The sequence below is a fragment of the Gracilinanus agilis genome, chromosome 6, assembly GCF_016433145.1.
Source record: "Gracilinanus agilis isolate LMUSP501 chromosome 6, AgileGrace, whole genome shotgun sequence".
NCBI lineage: Eukaryota > Metazoa > Chordata > Mammalia > Didelphimorphia > Didelphidae > Gracilinanus > Gracilinanus agilis.
In genome coordinates, this window is record NC_058135.1 from 224,441,209 (window position 1) to 224,459,424 (window position 18,216).

The 18,216-nt window shown below is 42.3% G+C and overlaps 1 protein-coding gene across 1 annotated transcript in view; it reads right to left on the bottom strand.

Moving 5' to 3' along the window:
• Positions 1-224: 224 nt before the first annotated feature.
• The window catches only part of UVSSA (UV stimulated scaffold protein A), a 113,660-nt gene continuing 95,668 nt past the window's right edge, over positions 225-18,216 (bottom strand). Inside the window, exons 11-13 of the mRNA XM_044680412.1 lie at positions 16,211-16,322; positions 6,954-7,143; positions 225-1,183 (exon numbers count right to left, since the gene is read on the bottom strand). Of these exons, the coding sequence (XP_044536347.1) occupies positions 1,090-1,183; positions 6,954-7,143; positions 16,211-16,322 (396 nt within the window). The 3' untranslated portion in view covers positions 225-1,089. The remainder of the gene's footprint in view (positions 1,184-6,953; positions 7,144-16,210; positions 16,323-18,216) is intronic.

The window sequence follows — 18,216 nt, forward strand, 5'->3', positions numbered from 1 at the left end:
AGGCCAAGAGCCCAAGTCACACCCAGGAACTCACAAGGGTTGGAGTCGTCTCCTATTTCAAAGGGTAGAGCTCCCCCCCGTGTGCCACGCCAGTGTGGGGTCAGCAGAGTCCTCTGAAGTCCCTATAAGGGGCAACCAAAAGCTTTTCCCATGTCTGTAAGGGCCACCGAACGAAGAGAGAGAAAAGAGAAAAGAACAACACAAGCCATAACACTGCGTATTTCTCTGGTACTTGAAGGTTTATAGAGCATTTTCCTCACACAGGATGACAGAACTAGACAGATGAGGAGACGGAAGCCCACTGAAGGGAAGCGACTTATCCAAGATCACAAAGTTCATCGTGGAGCGGGTCTTGAACCCAACTCTCCAGCCTTCCATGACTTATTCTACAATGCTGTACGGCTTCAGAGGAGCTTCTATGCGTTATGTACAATGAGAAAATCATGTTAACAAACATTTTATTAATGATAATAGTTAATACTAATAATTATTATTACAAATAATAATTTAAAATTCATGTAAGGCTCAGGAAAGTTACAAAGAACATCACAGTGACAAATGTGGTCCTGCACAATATGATACAAATGCGTGTCTCCCCCAGCCCCAACACCAGCTCAGAACGGAGGCCGCCATCGGGTCGAACTCGGCTGCAGGGTGCACCTGTAGAAGCGGCAGTCCCTCTCCATGCCATGCCTGGCATGTCCCAAGCACGGGGTAGCACCAGGGACTGGGCCCCATGGGGTGGGCATTCACACACTCGATGAAGCGAAATGGCCCAGGCCAGGCCCCAGAGCCTGGGAGAGTCCCTCCATCAGCCCCAGGATGGTCACTGGAATATGTACAGGACAGTCCATAAAACTCATGTTCAGTGTCAAGTCCGAGTGGCTCCCAGCCGATGTTCAGTAGCGACACTCGTCGCCCGGCCGCGTTCGTGATCGGATCTCAGAGCTCGCAGATGGAACGAGGAGAGCCGCCGGCTGGGAGAGGCGGAGCAGGGCCGGGCTGGGAGCGGGGCCCACGGGAAGGGCTTGCTGGATTTGGGTTGCACCAGGGTGGTGTCGTCTTCCCAGGGATCGGTTCGGAGACAATTTAATTTAATGCGTAGTTAAACTGGTTGGCAAACTTCTCGTGCTTCTTCTGGTCCATACGGTTCATGGCCTTTATCACCCGTTTCATGGCTCCTCTGCAAAAAGAAGCAGCACCAAGAGGAGTCAGTCAGAGAGGGCGGGGGCTGCGGGGAGACTCGTAAAACCAGAGTGCGAGAGCTGGAAGAACCCAGCGGCCATCCGAGCCAACACGACCATGTTACAGATGCAGAAACGGAGGCACAGAGAAAGAAAGGACCGGCAGCCAAGTGCCTAGTGTCTGAGGCACGATTTGGACCCGAAGGTCAGCGGCCCAGGCCGCCCAGGCCTCCCACCCCTCTGCCTCTCAGACATCCGAGGGAGGCCAGGCTGCAGCCACTCCGCCAGGGTCTGACACGCTCACGGGAATGAGGAGGCGCAGGACAAACTTTCCTCCCTGGAGGGTCATTTTGATTTTTGTCCTATTTTTTTTTTAATCCTTTCCTTCTGTCTTAGTATCAATTCTAACAGAGAGGAATGGCCAAGGCTAAGCAATCAGAGGTAAGTGACTTACCCAGGCTCACACTGGTAGGAAGTATCTGAGTTCGAATTTGAACCCAAGTCGTCCTATCTCCAGGCCTGGCCCGCTACTCACTGTCCTACCCAGCTGCCCTGGTCACTCTGGTTTCTGAAAAGGGTCCAAGGCTGGTGAAGGCACTTATGCTGCGTGATGCTACCGTGGTTCCTCCTCAGGCGAGGAGAGCGGCGTCTAGAGGCGGGGCTCCGAGGCTCGGGCCGAGAACATCTGGCCACCGTGTGCGTGGCCCAGGCAAGGCCCCGGGAATAAGCTCCAGCCTTAGAAAGGTCCGCTCCCGACCTGCTGGGCTGCCAGGGAGGAGGCACGTCCCATGACGTGCCGGTGACCCTCCTGGCAGGAGCCCAAAGAGCTCCAGAGCCCAGAATGTGCGGGCTTCCCTCCCCTCGGGGGCCCAGCGTGACTCGGAGCCAGGCCCTGCTCTGTCACAAGGAGGCTTCCCAGAAAGACTCAGGGAGGGATAAGTCGTTACTCATCAGCAGTAGGACTGCACTAATAAGGCAGAATAAATTTGTCATGTTAACAAAATGAGCTCTTGTGATATACAAATAGTTTTCACTTAGCAAGGTTTTATGAACAGGAATAAACAAGTTCAGGTTTATTCATTCCGCTCTCAGTATCGTGCTGTTCTTGGGGCAGAGCTCCATCCTCCACAGGCGGGCACCCGGCCCAACGCTCAGCTTATTGCACCCTCACGACAGCCGAGGTTGGCAGGGAAGACAGCGTTAGTGTGTCTGGAAAGGGGCGTTTAGGTCACAAGGCAGGAGCAAGAGTCCGCCTGGGTCTCAAGGAAGAGGTAAAGGCCTAGAGGGAAGGCTGGGCCTCCGCTGCAGAGGCTGAGGCTAAGACCCACCAGCACAGGCAGGATCTCCCTCCTCCTCCTGCTTGCTTCCAGAATAAACGTCTACCCTAACGCCTGCTCTGCTGACAGGCTACTCCCATTCCAGGAAGAAGACCAGCCACCCCTCACCGCCTTCACATTCTCTCTCCATCTTCTGCTTTGATTCCCTGGGAAAGCTTTCAAGTCCTGCTCTGAACCCCCTGCCCCAGCTCCCACTTTCCAGCCCCCAGCAATCCTCCGACCTTGGAATTAAGCTTCTCCAGGGGAGGGAACGTCCTGCTGCTTCATTTGTCTCCTACTTGTGCTTACCGTGTGCTCAGCACATTGCCTGACGCATCCCAAGTGCTTAATAACGGCTCCCTGTGTAATTAGAAGCTGTTACCCTAAAAACTGATTCCCAGCACCCCGCTCACATGGGAATCATAGTTTTTAGGGTAACATTACAATTAGACATCCCTCTACCTATCTAGTACCTCAATCTAGAAGGAAGTGTGATTTGTGCCAGTGCAACCCATAATCATAGTGTTGAGATCAGGAATCCCTCGGAGGAACCAGGCACTATCATCGCCATCGTACAGGTGAGAAAACTCAGGATCAGCGAAGGTAACACAATGGCATCACGGCAGGGCCTGGGACTAGAAATCAGGGTCCAGATTTCTAGTCTGCTGCACTGTTTACCAGTCTGGTGAACAAACGACTGACTGAAAACTAGGAGCTGTTTGGGTTTATTCAGTGGCCCAATAACAATAGTGCTATCCCTTGCCAATAATAATTACAGATGTAGCGTGGGTTTAAATGAGTCAACTGACAATGATCAGTGGCCTGCAATCGGCTAAGCATCGTGCTGAGATGGGAACAGAAAGGCCAGAAACAGTCCCTGCTCTCAAGGAGCTCACAGTCTAATGGAGGAGCCAACATGCAAACAACCATAAACACAACCAAGTCTATACAGGATAAATTGGGAGTATCTAGAGTATAAATTAGGGCTCAAAGATTGGGGAGAACCAGCTAAGAACAGAAGGAAACCAGAGAAGATAAGAGGGAGACAGGGATAAGGTGGGAGAACATTCCAAGTATGGGAACAGAGGTTGAGAGATGAAAGTCACTAGAGTGACACACATGGAATCCAAGTGTCAATGGATCACAATGTATGTAGAGGGCTGTAAGGCAGGAAGGAGCTGGGTTATAAAGGTCTTTAAATGTCATACTGAGGATTTTATATTTAATGCTGAAAATTCCAGTGAGCCACTGGAGTTGACTGAATTGGGGGTAGGTAGAGATCTCATGTCAGACATACTTTGAGAAAATGCACTTGAGACTATTTGACTTTTCTTTTTTAACTTTAAACTTAAAGGAAGGGAAATCAGACTGGATGATCCTGTTTTTCATTTTAAGTATGTAATAAATCCAACATGTAATTTTCTTTTATTTTGTTTTTTCAAATCTATACCTTTTGTTTTAGAATCAAGACTAAGTATCAGTTCTAAGGCAGAAGAGTGGCTAGGAAATCAGGGTTAAGTGGCCTGCCCAGGGTCACACAGCTAGGAAGTATCTGAGGCCAAATTTGAACCCAAGATCCTCTGTCTCCAGGGCTGGTTCTCTATCCACTGAGCTACCTACCTGTCCCTAACATGTAACTTTCAAAACTATCCTGCTTGTCTGTGTTTCCTTCTATCCTTTCTGTTCTTTGCATTTAAAAAAAAAGTTTCAATGACCTTTTCTTTCTTTTTCTTCTTTTTTCTTTTTCTTTTGAGGGGAACTAAATAGCTAACTTCTCTTTCTCTCTCAGCTACTCAATTGAAAAAAAAAAAAAAAGAAAAACCCCTCTAACCAAATATAGTCAAGCAAAACAAATTCCCACATTGGCCATATCTGAAAATATATGAGCCTCTCAAATATTTATCTAACATGTCAGGGACTCAATAGGAAGACCTGGATTTGAACTCTAGCTCCAAAATTTATCCCTGGTCACACTACTGGTGTGACCAGGGATAAGCCATTTAACTAAACTTTAGTGCTTCATCTGCAAAATGAGGATAATAGTACCTACCTCACAGAGTTATTCTGATGTTCAAATGAGATAAGGTACACTATTTCCCTTTGCAAGCCTTAAAGTACTTTGGCAAAAAGTCTTTCCATAAGTCAGCAGCATGCACTGAGCACCTACTATGTACACAAGGCACCACTGAAGCATGCTATCCAATAAATGGCCCCTACAACAGGCCTCCAGTTGACTCTCACATAGGCGTCCCCTTTCAGAATCACTGCACAAATGACAGGCAAGGCTTACCACCTGGTCAGTCCTTCCCCAGTACATAGGTCACAGCTGGTACAAACAGCAGGAAGCAGTAGACCCTGACAGCTCCCTGTCAGTACAGAGGCAAGGGCCAGGTGGTGTAGAAAGCCCAGGGATTGGAGGCCCAGCTGGGTGAGCCTGAGAGAGTGTGTCATCTCCATGAGCATCCAACTCTGCCAAGAGGGGATAATACTGCTTGTCCACCACTGCCTATCAGGGGTTGCTCAGAGGGGCAAACAGGGCCAGAGGGGTAACCCAAAGTGAAGTCTTCCTTTTTGCTACTGCTTTGAGATTCCCACAGCAGAGTCTTCACTGACTGGCCCAAGGTCACAGAGCCAGGGTACATCAAAATAGAGGATTGGGTCATGCCCAAAGGGCTTTAAAAGAATGCACGCTGTCTTTTGATCCAGCAATACCACTACTGGGTTTATATCTCAAAGATAAAAAAAACTGGACAAGGACCTGTTTGTACACAAATATTTATAGCTGTGCTTTTTGTGGTGGCAAAAAATTGTAAAACAAGGGGATGCCCCTTGATTGGGGAATGGCTGAACAAATTATAGTATATGATTGTGCTATAAAGGAATGATGAATTGATGGATTTCTATAAGAACAGGAAAGACCTCCATGAACTGATGCACAGAGAAATAAGCAGAACCAGGAGAACATTATACACAAAGACAGTAACACTGTGGGACAATGTAATATGATTGACTTTAGTATTAAAAGCAACGCAATGATCCAGGACAATCCTGAGGGGCTTAGAAAGAACACTATCCACATATAGAGAAAACTGTGGGAGTAGAAATTCAGAAGAAAACATATGATTTATCACTTGTTTATATGGTTGTGTGATTTGGGACTTTGGTTTTAAAGGATCACTTTTACAGAAATGAATAATATGGGGGCAGCTGGGTAGCTCAGTGGATTGAAGAGTCAGGCCTAGAGATGGGAGGTCCTAGGTTCAAATCTGGCCTCAGACACTTCCTAGCTGTGTGACCCTGGGCAAGTCACTTGACCCCCATTGCCCACCCTTACCACTCTTCCACCAATGAGTCAATACACAGAAGTTAAGAGTTTAAAAAAAATGAATAATATGGAAATGGATTCAAATGATAAAATATATGTATAACCCAGTGGAATTGCTTGTCAACTCTGGGAGGGGGAGGGAGAAAAGATGAATTATGTAACCATGGAAAAACATTTTTTAAAATAAGTAAATAGGGGATTGGGGATAAACTCAAGTCTCTGGACTACGAACAATCTAGGACTTCTTCCTGGACACTGCATGTCTCCTGCATCATAGAGGCCAACTATTATCACAATGTTAGGATGATGGGCATAGAGAGGGTTCACTTTCCAATTTCCCTCTAAGCTAACATTAACATCCTCCTCATTATTAGTTCCTCATAAGCAGCTACTCATACCTCAGTGTGTTGGGATAATCATATCTGGACCAAAACCCTATAGTGGCCACTGATTTGTTTGCAACAATTCCCAAGCATGCCAGATGGGAAAGGTGCCAGAAGAAAATGCCTATGTTGGGTCAAGCAAAGAGAGCTCTGCTCACTGTTGCTGATGCCTGTCAAGGACTTACAGTTAATTTGGAAATAGAACCCACTTCCTAATATGGGTTCCAAACCAACACCTACAAGATCTTAAGCTAAGAGAGCAAGAAGAAACCTTAGAAGTCTAGACCACACCCCTCATTTTGCAGATGAGGAAACAAGACCCAGAGAAGAGAAGGAACAAGGTCACATACACCACTAGTAAGGGCCAGAAGCAGCATCTGAACCCATGTCTTTTGCCTCCAAGGCTAAGACTCTTTCCACTATGCCAGGCTCTTCATCAGTTTCAAAAGGAGTAAATATTTTGAAATGATTACCTTGACAATGGAGAACTTTCAAGTGACTTCAACTGCAGCCTGTATTGTGTTGTTGGTTTTTTTTTTCCAGATCTGGTCAGAGGAGAAAAGTGAATCCTTGGCATTGCAAGGGGGAGCCACATAACCACTGAGGGGCAGAGCTGATACCTGAACCCTAACTCCTCTGATCCAAATCCAGGCCCGGGCTGCGTTGAAAAATAAGACTAAGGCTGCAATGGAGAGGGAAATGAGGACATTAAGAGAAAGATGCTCTGGAGGGGGAAATCACTTACTTGTCAAAGACCTTTTTCCCAATTCTCGCCCGGGATGTGTTGGCTTGTTGCTTCAAGTCAGTCAGATTTGGATATTTCCTTTTCTTTCCTTTGCTTTTCCCCTCTTTTCCTTTTTTACTATACCTGGCAGAGCCAAGGTCCACTCCAGTAGCTGCTTCAACCTCCTTCATAAACTCTGGGTCTTGCCATTCTGTTAAAAGGAAAGAAATGGTTTGTGTTTTTTTAATTCAAAGATGACATTTTATTTTCCCAATTATATGTAATAACAATTTTCAACATACATTTTCTGAATTTATAAGATCCAAATTTTCTTCCTCCCTTTCTTCCCTCCCCACTCTCGAAGATAGTAAGCAATTTGATCTAGGCCATTAACATGCAAAACATACTTCCATATTGGTCATTGTTGTCAGAGAATACTCATATAAAATTCAAACCCCAAAATAAAACCATAAATAAACTAACATGAGAGATAGTATGCTTTGATCTGCAGCTGACTCCAACAGTTCTTTCTCTGGTGGTGGATAGCATTTTTTGTCACAAGCCCTTCAGAATTGTCCCAGATAATCAGGAAATAAGTGTTTTAAAAAATACTTTGCAATTGTTTTTCTTCTCTATTCCAATGGCCTCCAAAAAACTGGCCCCAAATGCCTCAATGTGTCACATAGGGGACCTTGGTTTCACTAAGGCCATGTCAGCAAGGCACAATTTCTGACAAGCTCTACCAAGCTGAAGAGCCTTCAGGTATGAACCTAGTTTGATCAAGTATAGGACTAGACTGATGTTTGAGTCATCACTAGGAGGATAGCAATAAGAAGATTAATTATTCAGCTTTTAGCAATTTGGGAAAGAGAGAAAAATTACCAAACAGACCCTAGGTAAAGGCTCTTCCATTCCTAGAAGAGCAGATGCAAAGAAAAGTAGGCACAGAATGCCAAGAATTACACTGGTTTTAGACCGTCTATAAATAGTAATTGAACCATTGGTACCCTAAAATGTGAGATCTACTACCTTGCACATTTTGTTGTTGAGTCATTTCAGTCATGTCTGATCCTATTTGAGGGATTTTCTTGGTAGAGATACTAGAATTGTTTACCATTTCCTTCTCTAGTTCATTTTACAGATGAAGAATTGAGGCAAGCAGGGTTAAGTGACTTGTCCAAGGTCACACAGGTAATAAGTGTGGTGGAGGCCAGATTTGAACTTGTGAAGATGAACTTCCTGATGCCATGCACACATGCACACCCCATACACACATATATTTGTTGCCTTCAATACAAAGTTAACAGATGAATGTAAAAAAAAATTGTTAGAAAATATGGCTATGATTCAGGATTAAGAAACAAAAGAGACACGAGGTTTATAGACTACTCAGAAGCTTCATATATATATAATATATGTATATATATTATATATATAATAAAAGAGTTGGAAGATATTAGATATTGGAAGATATTAGATATGGTGAGAACAGATCATTACAATAAACGAAATTGACTATATCTTAACAAACCAAAAATGGCTTGTTAGTACCATTAGAATCATTTATAATCAAAGGGCTATGTTTACTCTGACACTTTTATTAGAGTAAAGGTAATTTGAAGAAAAATAAAGATAAGAAGATTCGATGGACAACTACATCCACTTCAACCTGCCATATTCCAATAAGCTGCTGTCTTTGAAAAACAGATGGCTAAAATAAGACATTGACAGAGACTATCACCATTTCTTATAGAAGTTCAATCAATGCAGAGTAATTATTACAATTATGAGACTTAAAGAGCCTAGAACTTGCCTTGTCTAGTAAATATTTGATCTTCTTGCTGTTTGGAAAGATATAGTAGCCAATGACCACATTAATTTTATCATATAAATGCTTTTATGACATAATACAGAAGAGGACAAGTTGAAGATTATAAGCAGCATTATCTCATAAAAAAGAAAAGTATAGTAGAGGGGGAAATGAGTTTTTAAAGGATTGATATGAATCTGAATCAAGTCAGATTATCTAAAGAACATTTATAGATGATTCTTAAAAGAGGATAACAAATAAATGGAAAATAGAACAGATCTGTCAGCTTTCATATAGCAAAATATTTATATCATGGAAGACAGTGAACCACATCTAAAGTCTAATACCTCAGGCTCTGATGTGTTGTATGAGAAAGGAAAAACACACCCAAGAATACAATGATGGTAAAAGTAGTTGGATAAAATACATAGAAAAAAAATACATGTTGGAGCTGACATATATTTGAAAGCATTAAAGAATAAGTATCCAAGATATCTGAAAGAGCAGAAGTTACTAAAGTGAATAAAAAAAAGCATGGATGTAATCAAATAAAAAATAATCAGGAGGATATTAATAACTAATGATTCATATGCCTACTTTCTCATCCCTGTGAAATTTTTATGAGGATGATCTTATGAGGATGTATTGAAGGTATCTGATGAAAATAAAAGCAAAGAACAGGTAGGCTTACAAACAAATTGCACTAAAGACTATTTTTATAAGCTTCACATAATTAATTAAAGGATACAGAGAATACAAGATTCTATTATTTGTTGACTGCAAAAAAAAAAAAATTTGACATGGTGAGAAAAAAATGAAGTCTTAAAGGTTCTTTCCCAACATTTTGCTTCTCATTCATAAATTAAAGTCATACAAAATACCCATTCAACAATCCTTTGATTAGCAATATCAAGTGGGACATGTGTGTCACTACAGACACTTGCCACCACTGTCTTGCACATAGGTAAGGTCTTTCAGATGCTCCTTTCTGGAGATGATGTTGGGAGCCTCTAGCTCCAGAATCTTGCAGTATTTCTTCAATGAGATCTATAATTACCCAGAAGACATCAGTCTAATATGCCACATAGAAAAAAAGAAAGTAGAATGCCTATGTCCAGACAAGTGACTGGCTAGTCAACTCTTTGAGTTGGTCTGTCAGTACATATGTCTTAGAAAGGTACTGCACATAGTCAATTAGGTAGGCCTAGCCTGAATCCAATAAGGAAAATAGAATGGGCTACATCTCGCTTAGGAAAACACACAGGCTTTCAACAATCCCAAGCTCCCTGACAGAAAACCACATTATTTTAACACCAGGCCTCTTCCAGCAATGCTAGGTAGTTGGAAGTCATGAAAGGCCACAATCTCCAAAAAGCCAAAATGGAGAACTAAATGGGAGAACAGAGACACAAATCACACAGGATGAGAAGATATGCATGGACTATAGACCAGTGCACGGGAAAGGAGGATCTGTGTGGATGCCATCACAAATATCTATTTATTTTATGTACGAATGAGCTCACGACATCCAATAAGGAAGGTCAGTGACCCTGGTCCCTTGTCATGCCCCACCCAATTATGGTCCTTTGGGCTTCAGATAAGAAAACTGGGGTAAGCAAAGATTTAATTATTCATAGAATCACAGAGTTGGAAATAAGTGGATCCATACTAATGAAAGCTCAAAATCTCTTAAGTGTTTTAAATATTTTTGCAGTTGTTTTGAGCTGGGAATGTAATTATGAAAAATAATTCTGGCTCTACCTCAAAATACTTACAATCTAGGAGGGGCATAATTAGGTCAAAAATGAGAATGAGGCACAGCTAAGGGAAGGTTTTATCAAGGGAGTGGGAGAGCTCAGGTACTCATTTAAGTGAAGTGATTGGTCATTTCAGTTCATTGATACATTCACTCCTTCTAGACATTGAGCTTCAGGTAAGTAAGGTGAGATGGTGCCTATCACTAGGCTAAACCAAAGTAGGACAAAAGAGAGCTGGCTGAAGGAGCTCTCAGCACTTACATTCACAGTAAAGATAATCTTTTTTTCCCTTTAACCTAAAGACAGCTAACTTCCACCAGCAAGTCTCTGCAAAGAAAGAGGATGCATGGTGGACACAATCAATACATATTTGAAAAGCAGGGTTTTTGTTTCCTTAAACAACATCCTACCTACCCAATCAATTTAAATATACATTTGTTCTAAGCTACAAACATATGGCCCCCTGAGATCCATATGCCACAGAGGAAAGAAGAAGAGATTACGACTACCAGAGGCAGGAGAAGAAATCTCTCCCTGTTGTCCCATACAATCTATAAGAGCAAAACAAATCTCAAATCACGCCACATCCATCCTGCCTGATGCTAAACAACTCCAAGAAAACCCCTATAAGTCTGAGCACTGTTTGCAATGAACCAGGAGATAAATATTATCAACTTATTAGCTTCTGATATAAAACATGAGCTTTCAATAACTTCCAAACCCTCTGAGTGTATAGTAGGTGCTTAATAAATGTTTGTTAAATTGAATGGAAGTCAAAGTAATACATACTGAGAAGAGTGTTGGTCTTTCTCCACCCTGTCATTGGCCCAACATTAAAACCATAAGTACACATGGTTAAATGTGTAAAATTAAGAGTCAGATTTAAGCCCAGAGATAGAAGAGGAAAGAAAATGAAGCTGTGAAGCCAAAGTTAAGGAAAAGAAACACCCTGGGGAATACAACACATACATTTGACAGATAAGAAGACTTCGCCAAGTTTATTTTTCTGAAGTGAAGGAATACCGGGGAGCACAATTCAGATACAGGAACGATTAATCCAAGATTAAGGAAAACTGTCTAAACAGTTTATCTCCCAGTAATAAGAAGGCGTCACAGTTTAAGAACCCAGTGAATGGAGCAATTGTTTAAACACAACGAAAAAATGCCCGCATCCAGTAGAGACGAAATGAGCATTGGAGTAAAATGAAGGAGCAATTTAAAAGCCTTTGAAAAAAATCAATAGACTGGCAGGGAAGAGCAGCCTTTTTGAGCATTGATGGGCCCCTAAAGCTCTTCATACATTGTTACTGAGTTTAGCAGCCGGGAAAAGAAAATTACACAGTTTGCAAGGGTAGGCGGGAATCAATACTGTAGTTAGTAAAGAGATGCTATTTCACATCTGACTGGCCAGAGGCCTGCCTTCCTCGCTTGTCCTGATACCTGTTTGTTAACAAGTCACTAAGGGCTGAAAAACCAGATACTCTTCAGGGTTGACACAAAAAATAGGCACTTAATTTGCTGCCCTGTGCGCACTATTGGGGAAGGATGAACGCTGCAGATTAGCGGGGTCAGCATCATCCCTCACGGGGCATTGTTTCAGGGCTGGGGTTTCACAGACCATTGTCTGGGTACTTAGTTAAAATCTCATATTTTTAGACCAAGAATTCCCTTTACACACAGAGCAGTCACTAATTATTACAAATAAAAAGCAGAGAGTGGCACTGTTGCTCAAAAAACCCAGGCTGTGCGTTCCCATAAACTCGCTTATTCTCCCAGGGCATTTCCCCTCCATTATATCACCTGAGGTTGAAAATGTAATTTCTCTTCCAAAGGAGCCCAGAGCAAAGGAAGCAATGCTGAGACCATGCTCCAATGTATAATTTTTCCTTTGGAAAAATTCTTCTAATAAAATAAGTATTAAACTGTTGTTACATACCAGGGTAGACATACAGGGAAAATAACATATTGTGAACTTAAAAGCTTTCACAATGAACTAAAGAAGGGAAGGCAAGAGTGCCAAGTACTGTTCTAAGCCCTTGAGATAAGTACTATCTGATTTTAATCCTCATGATATCCCTGTGAAGTAGGTGCTACTTATATCCCTATTTTTCAGTTAAGGAAACTGAGGCACCCAGAGCTTAAAGGCCAGTGAGTGATGACTTAATATGTATTACACAAGGTGGAGAGAGCCTAAGCCTGGGGTTGAAATCTTGGCTCTCTTACTTAACTACCTGTGGGATCTCAAGCAGGTCCTGGGCCTGCTAGGGCCTCAGTCTCCTCATCTATAAAATGAGAGCTGAGCTAGATGATCTCAGACGGCCTTTCTATGTTTGAATCTCAATAACCTGTGACATTAGTTGGTATTGCCTAGAGCAAATGGCTGAGTGCCTGGACACCCACAGGACCCTTAAAGAATAGGCTCTTGAGATTTAGTGATGAAAGGATCCTTTTAGAATTCATCTAGTGCCACCCCCTCATTTTCCAGATAAGGAAACTGAGGTCTGAATAAGGGAAGGGACATATCCATGGTCCCACAGGCAATAAAAGGCAACTGGAAGTTAAAACTAGGTCCTCCAACTCTCAGTCTCAGACTTTTTGCACCAGGCCACACTATCTCCTTTTAATGATTTCTGATGCTAATGGGGTGGGGGGGGCACCTCAGGGTAGGGGGAGTGATGGTATTTTGCAAGTGTCCAAAGGTACTTTCCAATAGCAGGATCATGTCACATGCTGAGACAAAAGCAACTCGTTACACTGGTCTATGCATTTAAAATAGAGCTAGAGCCCAGTGTTCTGGTTTCCAGGTTCCTAACAAATTTAAGTGTGTTTTATAATCAGAAGCAAATCAACTTAGCTGCATTTTCTCTTTCATTTTTTCAATGAACAAAAATCTATTTTCTCTTCCTCCTACTTCTTCCACCTTTTGGGGGGTGGGGAACAAATAATATCAAAACCCTTGTAACAAATATTTAGCTGCATTTTCAAACAAAACTGAGATAACATTCACCAGTTTAATGTAATTTAAGCTCAATATTTATTGGCTAGAAAATAGACTTGAAAGAGTGAAAGTTAAAGGCTAACTTACCTTATCTGACTCTACTCAGGAAAATCCAGTTCTCTCATCTATAAAATAACCCCTTTTTTTGAACTAAAAATGATCCTGAGATCCCCTCCCAGCTAGGGATCCCCCCAGCTCTATGCTTTATGATTCTAAGTTGAATCATAGTTATTGGGTTTCTAAAAACTAGAATTGTATTCCCTCAGAACATTTTGCTAAGAGGCCAAATGCAAGAAGTCTCTCCCCTAAATGCATGGTCTCAGCAAGCAGCCATGGGACTATCTCCCCTTTGAGCTAGAGAAAAGGATTTAGAACTTCATTTGCTGGGAATTAGTCAACATTTCACAATGGCTCATTATTGTTATTGTTCATCCTCTGAAAACCTGTCTCCAGGATGGTTAATGGCTGAACCAATAGCTGGTTTAAAAATCACTTTGGAATGGGTGGAACTCTATTTGACACAGGCGGACAAAGAGATAATGTGTCTTACTGGGAAGAAATGAGTTTAGTTTCTAAGTAAGTACTATGGCTAAGTCAATTAACTTCTCTTGCCTTGACTGCTTCAACAAACACCACTACCACCACTACAACTTTAATCCTTTCAGAATCTATGCATTCCCACTGGTGGGGTCTCTCCATCCGATCATAATTTCTCTTAGTAGACAGATGGTCTTCATGAATTCTTGAAGAGGCTGAAAAATTTGTCACTCTGTTACCCACCATCTGGTGACAAGGAAGCCTCCCCACACTTAGCTTGGCTAGGCCATGGACAACAGTCTATCACTAGGACTGACCTCAAACATGTCTTTCTTGACAGGATATATTTAGTAGTTGGCTGTACTGAAATAGTCTTTGAGGATATCCACAAAAGGAAGGGTTCTAGAGGAGAGACAGAGACAGAGGCAGAGACAGAGAAGGCAGGGGAGAGGGAGAGGGAAGGGATATAAAGAACAAGAATAAGCACAAGCAAATGAAAGTGATCCATCCATCAAGAAAAAATATGACTGTTTCCAACTGAACCATGAAAATGAAGCCCAAATGGAAAGGTGCATGTGTTCAAGAATTAAACCAATTTAGACAGCAGGAGAACTTTCATAATATATTTCTTCTTTACATGTAGTCAATCCTTATGCTTTCTACAAAAGCATGCATTACTCTGTCTCAAACCGATGAAGTTACCAAGTTTCAAAAGCTTGTTTCGAAATCAGTGGTTTGGAACTCAGGACCCATTTTCCAATGTTAGGAAAGGGTTTGGAGTCACAGAATCAGAGAAGCTCAGAATTTGAAAGGGTCTCTGAGGCTAGATCTAGCCCATACCTCACCAAATCAAGAAAGAAAAGGGCTCTCTGAGGCATCAAGTATGACCCATGCCTGAACAACAATATCTTCTACAAGATCATTGACAAGTGACATCCAATCTCCATCTGAAAGCCCCTCCACAGAAGGGGAGCCCCTGCCTACCAGGGTGGTATACTTCCCTTTGGGACAAGCACCATGTTAGGAAGTTCCTCCTTTTATCAGCCCCAAACCTTCCTCTCTACAGCTTCTGCCCTCTGCTCCTAGTTCTGTCCTCTGGAACTAGGCCAGCCCACAAAGCCATTCAATTCTGAAGTCTTCCTTCAATGGCGTCATGGCATATAAGTGACAATGGGTTTTCAAGACACAGGCCAGAAAGCACAAGCTTTGTCAAGTCCTCCCCAAGCTGCTCTGGGTATGAGCTCATAATGGACCATGTACCCATCATTGAAGAGAAGCCCAGTTACATGAGGAGACATTCATCCTTGGAGGGTTGGTCACCAAGTGATGACTCTTTTGGTCCATGGCAACTCAGGAAAACCATGTGCTAAGGCCCAGTAAGGCGGGAATCTGAGACAACTGAGGAAGGATCCACAGTTGCATAATTCCAGAATGTGTGAAGCACTGGAAGAGCTAACTAGCAATAAAATGAAACTACAATACAAAGAGTCTGGGTTATGGGGCAGTGGGAGGGGCAGATGGGAAGCTCATCATAAGAGGGAAGAGGAAGTAGGCAAAATTTTGAAATAGGCAAAGATTATCTTTGGAATCATCCTGTATGGTAACTCCACATTTACCACTGTCTCCTCTTGGTTCCCCCCACTTCCTCTTTAACCACAATCAAACCTCAGTGAAGCTATCAGGTACTAGGGAAAAAGACAATTTTATTGAGCTAATTTATGCCAAGGTGTGAATGATGGCCACTTAAGACTTCCATAGGCATTTGAATATTTCAATGAGGCCATGTGGTTAACTCAAATAAATCTCTAATTAGTGGAATTTCAAACAGTCAGTTGATATCTGGGGGCCATAGATAGATCAAACCTAGCTGGGAATTTTCTCCCATTATCAGTTCCTTTAAGCTATTCTTGTTTTTCCCAATTTCTCCCCTTTCTCTACTTCTGAAATCACAAGACTTCTGATAAGAACACTAGGAGCTAGGGGTAGAGGAGGGAAGAGAAGAAGGGCCCCTAGAAAGGCAATAACTAAAAAGAGGACAGGGTGTGCCATTTGTATGTACATATAGTTTGTGAGTCAGTTGTTACCTCTTTATCAGGTTGTAATGGGAAAATGTTCACTATGTCCAATCCTTCTCTCTCTCTGAAGGCCATTTTACTCCCTTCCACCTGTTACCCACCTGGGTTCTGTGCCTGCTTCTCAAATTTCTTCTTTTCCTCTCTGGCTCTGTCTTCTGGGTTGATAGGATTTCCACACTCATCCCGGGGAATGATTTTCCCATGGAATGGGCACTAGTAAGAAAAAATAAGGGTTGAATTAAGAAAGAAAGAGGACATGTATATAGCAGCCTCCCATCCATGCTGGAAGGTCAGGAAGAGGAAGTATGGTATAGTAGAAGGTGAGTGAACCCTAGAGTTAGGACGCCTTGGTTTGCTGGCTCAGACACTTACTAGCTATTGTGACCATGGGCAATACACTTAACCATTCTGGACCTTAGTTTTCTCATCTGTAAAATGGGCATAAATGAACGACTCTGACAGACTTAGAACTCTGACCAATGCAATAACCATCCATGATTCCAGGGGACTGCTAATGATCTGTTCTATTCATCTCTTAACAGAGAGGTGATGGATTCAAGATGCAGAATGAGACATACATTTCTGAATATGAATGATATGGGGGTTTGGCTTGCTTGAATATTTGTTTCAAGGTGTTTTTTCTTTTAAGTTGGAGAGAGAAGGTGGCAAGAAGAGAAGATAAATGCCTTTTCTGTTGGCTGTTCCCCATTCCTGAAATGCTTTTCCTCCTCAACTCTGCCTCCTGGCTTCCCTGGCTTCTCTCAAGACTTAGCTCAACTCTCATCTTCAGCAAGATGGCTTTCCCAGTCTTCCCTCCCATACATACAATGGTAGTGCCTTCCCTCTGAGATCACCTCTCATTTGCACTATTTATATATTATATATGTCCATAACTGTTTGCATGTTGTCTCCCCCATTAGAATGTGAACTCCTTGAGGAAGAGATCAAGTCCATGATTTTCCTTGTATTCCCAAAGCTTAGCATAGAACCTGGCACAGAATAGGAACTTAATATGTTTATGAATGATGATGATGATGATGACAATGATGATGACTTAATTAAAAATAAAATAAAATGAAAGATAAAAAAATAAAATAAGAAAATAATTTCACTTGCACTACCTACCTCCTGGTGTGTTGTGAGGAAAATGCTTTGTAAACCTTAAAAGTGCTATAGAAATGTGAGTTGTGACTCAGTGCTCCCATGTTAATAGGTAAGAACTTCCCGCTCCTGGAATCAAGAAGCTCAAATTCTGTAAAGACATCACAGGCTGTTAAGAGTTCCAAGGACCCAAGAGATCCCTAGTCCAACCCCCTCATTTTACAGTTGAGTAAACCAAGGCCCAGAGAGACCCAAGGTCACAGAATCATAGATCTAGAGCTGGGAGGCCTCTTAGAGACCATCCAGTCTCTAAAGAAAGTGAGAACCAAAGAAATTATGTGACTTGCCGAAGAGCCCACAGGCTACAGTCACAATTAAACTCTGCTCTTCTGACTCTCATCTAGTCTTTTCTCCACTTTTCCATGTGGCCTCAAGTATCAGACAAGCTAGAAAAGGGACAGATCAGTATGTGGCAGGTCTAGATCAGGGTCGGCAACATATGGCTCTTTCTGCAGGAGCCATAAAGTCAATTTTTTTTCAGGCACTGTTACAGGAGCGTGTACTGTGAGCACTGTACGGCTCTCACAAAATTACATTTTAAAAAATGTGGTATTTATGGCTCTCATGGCCAAAAAGGTTGCTGACCCCTGGCCTAGATCTTCCATCACATCAAATTACAAAACTATTTCTGATCTAGAACCTCTGGAAATTATTAATTTGGCATAGAAAATTGAAATCTGAGAATTCATTTTTTTATTGCTAGGCTAAAAATTCACATGCTACCAAAACTTCTTCATACTTTGGAAGGAAAGAAGGAGAGAGGGAAAGAGGGAGAGAGGAGGAAGAGAGGGAAGGAAAGGAAGGAAGGGAAGAAAGGAAGGAAGGAAAGAGAGAAGGAAGGAAGGATAGAGAGAAGGGTGGAAGGAAAGAGATAAGGGAGGAAAGAGAGAGAAATAAAGAGAAAGAGAGAAATAAAGAGAGGAAGGAAGGAAGGAAGGGAGGAAGG